Source organism: Fistularia commersonii, chromosome 4 (assembly GCF_037954325.1).
Source record: "Fistularia commersonii isolate RoL2024-O1a breed Wild chromosome 4, RoL_Fcom_v1.0, whole genome shotgun sequence".
In the NCBI taxonomy this organism is placed as follows: domain Eukaryota; kingdom Metazoa; phylum Chordata; class Actinopteri; order Syngnathiformes; family Fistulariidae; genus Fistularia; species Fistularia commersonii.
Window position 1 is genome coordinate 21,247,435 of NC_141287.1, and position 10,390 is coordinate 21,257,824.

The window sequence follows — 10,390 nt, forward strand, 5'->3', positions numbered from 1 at the left end:
TCTGCGCTCGTCTGAGGAAGGTCATTGAACCGCTTAGTGGCTACGGCTGTGAATTTAGTGTTACATAACAAACGGTTTAGAACAATAAAGTGTAAATAATTTATTGCGGCACCTTGCTCTCATGAATGGGCTGAGTAGGATCCATAAACTATCCGCCGGGCAAAAATAGGCCATCGTTTCTTTCTCTAAAATGACCTGGAAAAAAACGGAAAAAAAAATGGAGGAAAAAAATTTGAGAAAAAAAAAATACCCATGAAGAAAAAAACATGAAATTAAGAAAAAAATTGTCAAAAAAAAATAAAAAGTAAGTCAAAGTCATATTTTCTAGCCTAGCCTCCAAATGCAAATCCTTCCTGATGTACGTGGACTGGTTTGTCTCCAGGGAGGAGTTTTTTTGGCCGCTTCCGTCCACCGTCATATTTTGCAGTCACCCAGAGCTCATGTTCATGCAGGAGGAATGTTTGTTTTGCCTCATGGCCGCAGGTTATGCGTCACGCGATCGATAAATTGTCCGCTGTCGAATTGCTTTCCATAATATGCGCCGGTTCACCAGGAAAAGATAATGATCCAATTGAAAAGGTCTGTTTGCCACCAATGCAGAGTGTGTCCCTGAAGGATTGCTCACCGGTGATTCAGTAAAAAGTGTAGGGCAGGAGAAATGATGCAATTAACTGAACTGGCATTTGGCTGGGAGGGGGGGAAAAAAACAAAAACTTTTCTCTTGTGTCCATGAGGTGTGTGTATGTATATGTGCCATACTGAGCTGCAGGCATGTGTGTTTTAAGATGTCTTCCACCGCCCAAGATGCAATTTTCAATGAAATTAGGCAGGGATGCACATAATTACTATCGATTGCTTTGTGGCGCAAAAATTGCTTCCCTTTTTCTTGTCCTCAGCGAGAGGTGGGAGAAGGCAATTAGCAGCGAGGAGGCGATAGAAGCGCAGACCCTCTGGTAATGACAGCCGAAGAAAGAAGTGAACCCCCGAGTAATGCCCTTTCACTCACCGAGCTTCACAACACCATTAGGCACTGATATCTTCTCATCTGTCCCGCTCGCTCGCTCGCGCAGCCTTGATCTCGACACGCTATTTTCTGCAACTCCTGAAATTGTATTGAACGTTTGAAAGAATATTTATTTCTTTCGCACCAAATATGGCTGAACCTCTGAAAAATGGTCCGTCAGCATCCTCATCCCTAATGCCGCCCCTCCCATCGCACAGAGGGTGAGAAATGCAAAAAAAAGGATATTTTCTCTTTACGGCGTGACTCCGAGACGCTTTTTAAAACCGAACCGGGGTCCAGAAATAAATAACTGTGTTGCCGGAAAAAGAAATCCACACTCGACTTTGCTGAGTAACACTTCATTTCAGGTCTATTTAACAAAATAGTTTTGTGTCTCGATGAATAATACACATTTTCTCCACTCCTTTTTTTTTTTTTTTTTTCCTTTTTTTTCTTTCAACTCCACCTCAAGAGTTTAGAATACACATTTTACGTTTGAAAGTATTTACATATAAACAGCACGGGGCGCACCGAGGGTTTTCGAACTTCCCCAAAAAGCGGTTGTCTAATCATTGTGCGAGCATGTGTTCGTATACAATCAGATATGCTCTTAGATATTTGATTTTTGATTTCCCATACATACATACTCGAATACCCAAGGTAAAAAGAAAAACCCTCGGTGCCCCAAAACCAATACAGCTGATTGTATAATAACAGTATTTCTTTCTTCGCACTCCAGATAGTCCTCTGTGTTGTTTCAGGCACACTTTATGTAACAGTTTCGCTGATGAAAACTATAAGGGAGAGGGTAAAACAATCTTTTTTTTTTTTTGTGTGTTTTTAATTTTTCCAGCTACAGTGAGTCGGTGTCTCGTGGAAAAGAGCGCAAGTTACGCCGTGACGAACTTTTCTCGGGGGCGAGCCTGCGGTTTGAGACGTGGGAGAACAGATGGGTTCATTAGACATTCACAGACGTAGAGAGAAAAAAAAAAGAAAAGAAAACGTAATCTTGGCATGTGCTGCTGGTCCGTCCTTGATAACTGTGCAACGTCACAAGAAGAAACGCAACTTCTGGTTTTGGAGCATTGTGGATGTGTGTCGCGTAGATAAATAAATTACAAAGCACGGCCTCTTTCGCTGAGTGACACACACTGTAATGCGAGTTTTTAATCCATGTGTTACCATCTGTTTTGGTTTAATCCCAAGGTAGAAAAAAAAAAAAAAGGTAAAAACAACTAAGGCTCAGATTTTTCTTCTGGTCTCATTAATTGTCAATGACGAAAATTAAAAATTTCACGCCATCTGTTGGTGGAGAATCCACCCGGCCCGCAGTGAGACGCAGAGTATTGTCCTGTCGGTCTGGTCTTACTTGCTTGAAAATCGTCGCCTCGTTTTTTTGTTTCTGTATTTTTTGGGGGTTCGGTCAGCTGAGCGCGACCTCCGTTTTGATGGTCTTGCTTTGGCCGAAGGGCTCCCGCAGTCCTCTGCGCCCCGACTGGTTGCAAAAGCGGCTCGCTCTGGTTCAAACCTGGGCATTTCACGGCCCGCGGGTCGCATCCGGACCGTTTTCCTTTTTTTAATCCGGCCCGCCGAACTGTTTTCTATGAATATTTTAAGTCTTCTCAATCAATATTGAATTCAGAAACTCCTTATTTTTTTCCCTTTTGTTTAATTCTGTATGGATGATTACGCGCAAAATAATGTCGGTACGTTTATACGATCACTGATGATTTTAAAAGTCGAAATAAAATGCCAAAAAAATTTAAATATTTAAATTACGATTTTCATGTGCTTCAATTTACATGTCCGCACATAAAAATGAAAAAAAGAACTGTGACCCTCGAGCCAAAGTAATTTCCCACTCCCGCTCTAAGTCGAAGATCGACAAATGCACCGCGGAGGTGTCGCGGGAAGCCTATCGGAGCGATCGCGCGCCTTCGCGAGTTTGCGGCGAACGCCACGGAAGACTGGAAATCCCCCCGAACGGGTCGCTTCTATCAAAAGCACAGTGTATTTCTCCAGATATGAGCCAATTCAGTTCCACATTTTTAACCGCGATCCAACCGTCCGTGTCGTCGCGGGCCGACGGATTCCCCCCCGTTCACCCCCGCCGCTCGCCGTTGGCGGACTGTCCAAGGATGGGACGTAAAGGTAGAAGCGCAGTGGAGTCCAAAGCGAGCGCAATTCTGTCTGCGCCTTGTAACAATGCATGAAGTCAGAGGTCACGTCGAGAGCGACATTAAGGCGTTGGACATCGGCGGCAACGACGCCTTTGAGACGTTTCTTCGCCGTCCAGTTCAGTTCATGTACGGGCGTCGGGTTGATGAAGGAAACCGCGCATTGGAAGGTTGTTTTTGATGAACCGTCGGGTCGTTTTCGTTTTTCTTTTTTTTTTTTCAGAGGGCACCATAAATGGAGGAGGTTTGCCTCTTCAAACCGGCAGACACTTTCACCGTCAGTAGTTAACGCCGATAATGACTTCGGCTCCACGTCGACGCCCACGAATAAATGTCAACAATTTTATTTCTTCCTCTGCGACTCATCACGGAGTGCAGCCTGGGAGTTTTAAAGCCGAGTTTCCAGACGGCCAGATCCTCGCGAAAAATTAGTTTGGGTCCCTTTAAAGGTAATGCATCTCTTCAGTCATTGGTTTTTATCCCATGTTCATTTCTGTCTCATTACAGAGAGCCGGGAGCCGCTATTAAGCAGCCCATCCATCACCGCCCTGGAAAAGGGTCTTAAAAGGTTAACAGGAACGGATTTTCTGGAAATGGGGAGAAAAAAAAAAAAGAAAATTCGGGTGATGAATGGCGTGATCTTACGGGAATTCACCTCTGAATTAATGACTAGTATTTATCACTCAGAAAACATGGTATCTAGGGTTGGTCGGGCGCGGTTTCTGGACACCGCTCCGCTCTGGAAAAATACCAAGACAATACATTAGGCTGCCATTATAACCCCGGACATGAACACACACCCCGTCGGAGCCATTTTAATAAATCGGGAAGGGCAAAAGGAAAAATCTATTAGACAACCTCCAGCGACGGGGTGATGCCACGATTTTGTATTTCAAGCCGTCGAGGTTTAAGTGGCTTACCGGGTGTAGACCGACGCGCCGGGGATAAATAGAGTGCCGTCGTACGCTCGCCGTCTGCTAAAAGCATCCGCCGAGTCGCTCCCTTTGTCCGCCCGTTCGCCTCCGCCTGTCGAGCGTGGCCGCCGCGCTCCGGCCCCGCCGCCCGGACGGATGATTTATCGCGGAATACGGCACGGTTAAGGGAAATTAAAGCCGGCCGCTCTTGGCTCGCTAATTACTCTGATAGCAAGTTCAAGCAGTTGCTTAGAGAGGATATTTAGGAGGGCGTGGACCTCTGAGAGAACACAATAATGACGATTGAGCCGGGAGGGTTTGGCCAAGGTGACGCGGATGCAGGATTGGTATTCTTTGTTTTCCTTTATGGTCGGAACACCTTTGAAAAGTACATCTCACAGTCGCTGTTAATACCTTTTTCTGCTTTCGGGCGGATTCTACTGTACAAACAATGGTTAGACACGCGATAAAAACTTTCCATCTTTGTAGTTTGCAATTTATAAAAAAAAAAAAAAAAAAAAAAATCAAATGAGTTTTCTTGGTGTTAGAGGTGAGTTTCCTGCCATAGCGGTAAAAAGTCTTATGAAGACAAACATTAACGTGTGATGTGCATCTTGTAAACAAACTCTTGGAGTGACGTTGTGAAACTCAAGCACGGCTTCCACGGTGCTTTCACACGGTGTCGGTACTAGTCTGACCCAAAAAAGCGAAAAACAAAAGGAAAAAAAAAATGAAAAGAAAAGAAAAGCACCGTCAAGTGTGCTTCCACTTTGTTTTCCTGCTGTTGAGATTTTTACGACACCCACGTGTGTGTGACAGACGAGTACAACAAGCAGATGACATTTATACAGAAATCAGCGGGATTAATTCACATCGCCGATGGTTAGGAAAGAGTTCAAAAAGCATAGAAACTTTTTCTTGTGTATGTGAGAGAGAGAGAGAGAGAGAGAGAGAGAGAGAGCAGCAAGTTAAGCGAGTCAACTTCTGAAAATATAGGACAATTAAAACTGGAGGGTGGAAAGAGCCTTGAGACAAGTTCTGTCTTCTTCTCAGCGGCTAAATTTGTATTTTTTTTGTTAAGCTTGTGAGAGCATCTCTGCAATACTATGCTTTTTTTTTTTTTTTTTTTTTTTTTTCCAGGTTCCTTAGGAATTGTGCTCCTGCCCTGTCAATCATACAAAATGGTGCAGTAGGCAGGGCCTCGCCTGAGCTTCTCTTCCATCCCGCTGGAGTCTCTCTATGACAACGACTGGCCGTTGAGGCACTCGCGTCTCAAGCACTGCGCCGGCTTCCACCAGTCTCCGTTGTGGCAGCGGCAGATGGTGCAGTCGTCCACCTTTACTTCAATTCCGGCTGGGATGATCGTTGTTCCAGCAAAGCAATTTGGACCTGCCGCATGGGAAGTAAGGAGGGAAGGGGGGGAGACAGGAAAGAAGGAATGAGAAGGACAAGAAATGCACGTGTCTCTCTTGAGAGCCTCTCCTTCCGAAAGGGTGATGGAGTGATGTGGAGAGCTGCAGGGAGTTAGAGGAGTCATAGCAGACGTACAGATCTTTTCACGGGCATGCACCAATGGGCTTGTTTTTGCAACACTAAAGCGCTTTTGTTAGTCTCCCCTTCTCCCTCGACATTGAGCGCTTTGCATCCTAATGCGCCGCGAGCATAGAAGCCTGCCAGGCACTGGTTTGGCAGCACAGAGATGCTGGAGTGCAGAGAGAAAGAGGAGGAGGACGACCAGAGAGAGAGAGAGAGAGAGAGAGAGAAAGCTGCTTTGAGAGGCAGCAGGGAGGATGGAGTTAATCACATCGGGCTGCATGAAAAGGCCACAGAACTCCTTACTGATTCTGCCTCTCCCTCTCTCTCTCTCTCTCACACACACACACACACACACACACACACACACATACAGAGTGCAGTGACAAACAAAACAATCAAATCGGATTAAATTTGACATCTGATTTATCCTTAAAACACCGAGATGTACTCGTGTTGATCCCTTTGTTGATTCAAAGAAATCCTTTAATTTTCAAACCCAATCGGTGACGAATCGACGCGTCAGGTGATGCACGATGGCAAATTAGCACGAGCGCTTTTTTTAACATCAACACAACAAAAAGAAGCAGTCATTAGCGGTAGATCAAACCAAAGAGTTTGTATATCCGTGTGTGTGTGTGAGTGTGTGTGTGTTCCCGCTGCCTCTTAAGATGGTGGCGAGTTTTAATCATTTAAATGAAGCGGTCAGTCGTTCGACAACTGTGACGGTGACTTTGGATCTCCGTTATCCGGCTTCATAAAAGCCGCCACACTCGAGACTCTCCCAACGAGTTGTCATAAAAAACTCATATGTCTCATAACTCTTGAAAACACAGTGGCTTCCGCCGTTAATTCGCCCGGCCATCTTTGTGTCCTCACCGATGGCATCGAACTCCGGCCGGCCCGCAGCTGGAGCGACGCTTTGTTGACTTGTAAAGCCGGCGACGTGCGATGCATAGATGGAATTTCTCCTTCCGTGACAAGAATTTTGAACAAGAAATGACGGAAAACTAACCAAACAAACCCACGGATCCTGTTCTGACGGACCGGGTGTTTTCGCCGAGTTACACATTTCCCTCGCAGTGGTTTGGGAAAATAAACAAAAAGTTGACTTTGAGGACGTTTTAAACCAAATATCGGGCGCAGGTTGCCAGGTTGCGATTGTCACAAAATATAGATGTCCGGATTCCGCTTTTCCGTTTCAAATAAACGTCACTGCCCGTCGCTGCGATAAGTTCACACTCAGCTTCTCATCTCCGTTCAAATTCTTAAATCATTCTTAATTCAGTCGTATTAACTTAGCGCCGTTTCGGGGTATTTTAACTCGCCCGTGCCCGCGACTCAACACCTGAAATCATTTGTGGAAAAGACGACCGCTACCGAATTCCTGAGAACAGGTCAATTTTTAGAAACACCAAGTGGACTCGGTGGTCGATGCACCACTCGACAAGAAGTCAAGGTTTTAGCCCGTCTTCGCGATCTGCACGAACCCTGAGGCGGACGCTGAGCATTATTTCATTTATTCGGCGTCTGTCCTGCATATCGTCACACAGATGTTGGATCTGACACCGAACCAAGACCCAGATCTGAATCCCAGCGTTTTATTTTCCGTGTTGGAACAGAGCATAAAATCTAAATCAAGAAAAATAAGCCATCATTTGCATTGTTTCTTTGTTTTTTTTTTTTCTTTTTTTTTTTTTTTTTTTTTTGTCAGAATCAATTCAGCAAAGGAGAAATAAAAAGCTATTTGCATTTTGATGATTGCGGATTCTCAATTGGATCTGGAAACAAAAGATACTTGTGGACGGACAAGCTGGTGAGTGCAGATACTTTCAGTTTTCATTTCATTCTTCGCCGCCCTAATGGCGCCTTTGCTATTGCACCAGATATCTGAGGAATTGCACTTCCTTCTGGTTTCAATTCCCGCTGTGTTAATGAGTAAAAATAAGGCAGGGGAGGCAATAAATAAACTTGACACAGACAAAGGGAGCAGCGGGATACAAAATATCCCCATCCTTTGTCTGCACATAGATGAATGCCGTTGTCTATTTGGAGCTAATAAAAGCCCTTTGATATGAGCTTAAGGGGGACATTGAGAACGCCTGCCAAGTCTTAACTCTTATTGATCTGCCTCTGGACAGATGGCACAGGTTAACGGGAACAAGTCATTGGAGGTTGATGAGGTAAGAAGGTGAGCGGCGCCGCTGCCAAGTGTGATCGTATGAAGCCGGACAGATTTTAAGGCGCAAAGACAAAGAGTCGACCGGCCGTCAGAGTCGAGAGGACGCAAGGACGCCCGTCCGATCGGACCGTGGCCGACGAAAGGGAGCGACGTCACCAGACGTTTGACCTCTGGCGAAATTGCAAAACGCGCTTCCCCGGCACATTTTGGAAACCAAAACGATGGTTGACAATGGTGGAAAGGTACAGCCAAAGATAGGATGAGATAAACTTTGTTGATCCTTTGTACTAAATTCTTTTGTCACAGCACCGCAACAGTTTTAGTGTCAACAAATATAAATAGAGAGTCAATTAGATGACAATTAGAAAATAGCAAAAGACATCCACAAATAAATAGACAGCGGAGAGAACAACAACAGCAACAAAAGACAGTAGAGGTGAAAATAGGAAACCAAAACTAAATGACAACATAAACAGACAATAGCAAGGACGAGAATATTCAAACAAAAATAGGCAGGATGTGATTGGGCTGAGGCCAACAAGGATAAAAAAAAGACAACAGAATTCGTGACGTTGCGCCGTCCAGACTGCTGTTTTCCAGTTTGACGTCAAAAATACAAAGGAGCGTCCGAAGCGTTGGGTTCTGATGAACCTTCGAGAGCATCAGCGTTGTGTGTCCAGTCCAGTCGACTGTTCATTGAAGAGTACGACATCATTCTTTTGATGCACATATTGTTCATGTGTCCCAGTGGACACCGGCCAGGACTCTAGGCTTGTTGACACTTGGCTCAATGTAAGTTGTGACCGAGCGCTGTTGACAGCTAACATCGATACCGGGCTAGTTGCGCTGTTAGCTCACCGGAACTAAAGTTGACCGATTCAAATTCTAAAAACGTGCATTGTCACGTCTATTCAATCTCGATCATTTAATGGCTTTAAGTCAAAACTCGTGGGCGAGCACAGTCTGGTTTTAATTTCCAACACGAGGGCTGTCTGATGTCTCTCTGATGTAAAATTGACCACTTTTAATAATGTAACAGTAATTTCCGCTGATTCTTGCAGACCGCCGCAAACACTGGTGCGTTAAAATTCGGGGTTTTGGGTCTGACTGTTGCCTAATTATTCAGGATTTTGACATAGCGATCCTTGGTAATGTGTTTCAGAAATGAAGATACAACGTGTGTGCAGCTTTAAATGGTTTGATGTCATTCTTTTACAGCGCAGTTTGGTAATGCTTGATAAAGATGAGAGACACGGAGGTGAGACCTCCCACCGGCTGACTGCTGTGTGATCGTCCTTCCGCTCTTTCCTCGGCGTCCTTTAACTGTTTCCAAGAAGGAGCAGAGTGAGCTAACAAAGATGAATGTATGAGATGAACCGCTGCATCCGACATATATTACGGAACATCACAACTAAATATCTTTTCACACATTGCAATATGCGCAGTTATAAACTTGCGATAAATAGGCTCTTGTTAGCAAGCGCTTTGCTGACCCAGCTTCATGTAAGATATCTTGCGGGCACAAAGCAATCTGAACATACAACGGAGGTTTCTTTTTTATCTCAAGGTCTTGACCAAGCTCCATTTGTCACACAAGATTATTAGTTGCTCCTCCTGCAGATTCAGCCGTGTTTTAATCCAACCACCCAGACATCTTTTGCCCTACAAATCACCAAATCAATGATTAATGAGGAATAATTCGTAAAAACTTCCCCTCATTAAAGTTTCAGCGCATAGCGATTGGGGCTACCATTTGCAATTCTGATTGGTTGCAAAAGTTCAAACAACGGATGGGCTTTGCTTAAATTAATGTCAGAATTACTGGGTTTCAATTTGTCACTTCACAGAAAGGGCCATGGGAAAAAAGGAAGGAAAATCCATTCTGGTGAGCTATGTTTTTATATTTTCCATTTCAACACTATTGCATGCACGTTTGTTGCATGGAAAGAATCCTCCAGTAAGTTTTGGCAAAACATAAACATCCTGCAGAAAGTGCGGTGTTTCAGGTGACAGCTGGAGGGAAGCCAATACATCTCATCAAAACTCATTAAGTTGGCGCGATTTCTTTCTGACCTTCAGGTAATAATAACACAGACAATGCCCATCCCAGCCCCCGTGGAGACCATCTGCAACTGCAGATCATGCTCATGCATCCGATGAGATGAGAGGATTATCTTAAAGTTGCCGCTCCGCTTTTCGGCTTCTTAGTTCAAATTCAGGTTTGCAGAGAAAAAAAAAAAAAAAACATAGCTCATTTGTTCGAAACTCTGTCCTAAGTCAGCTATTCTTAACCCGGGTTCGATCGAACCCCAGGGGTTCGGCGGAGGTCAAGATACGCACCCGACTCATTATAATTGACATTATAAATGACGCCCCCGCTTGGCCATGATTTGGCCAATTTCTGAACCGCTGTCAAAGGCAACAGCAGAAATTACACCGGTTTGCAGCAAGTCGTCATTATTATGTTTTGGCTTTTCTGTGTGAAAATCACGTTTTGCTGGTTTTGCTCTTTGAACACAGTGATGTTGATGTTCATTTTGTGCACAAGTAAAACATACAGCTATGTCTTGAATTTGAAAAA

General features: G+C 44.5%; 1 protein-coding gene across 2 annotated transcripts in view; it reads right to left on the reverse strand.

Moving 5' to 3' along the window:
• Positions 1-1,346: 1,346 nt before the first annotated feature.
• The window catches only part of vwc2l (von Willebrand factor C domain containing 2 like), a 28,985-nt gene continuing 19,941 nt past the window's right edge, over positions 1,347-10,390 (reverse strand). For both annotated transcript variants that reach the window (XM_086145992.1, XM_086145993.1), the window contains one exon: positions 1,347-5,483. In XM_086145992.1, coding sequence (XP_086002118.1) covers positions 5,332-5,483 — 152 coding nt within the window. In that variant the 3' untranslated portion in view covers positions 1,347-5,331. The remainder of the gene's footprint in view (positions 5,484-10,390) is intronic.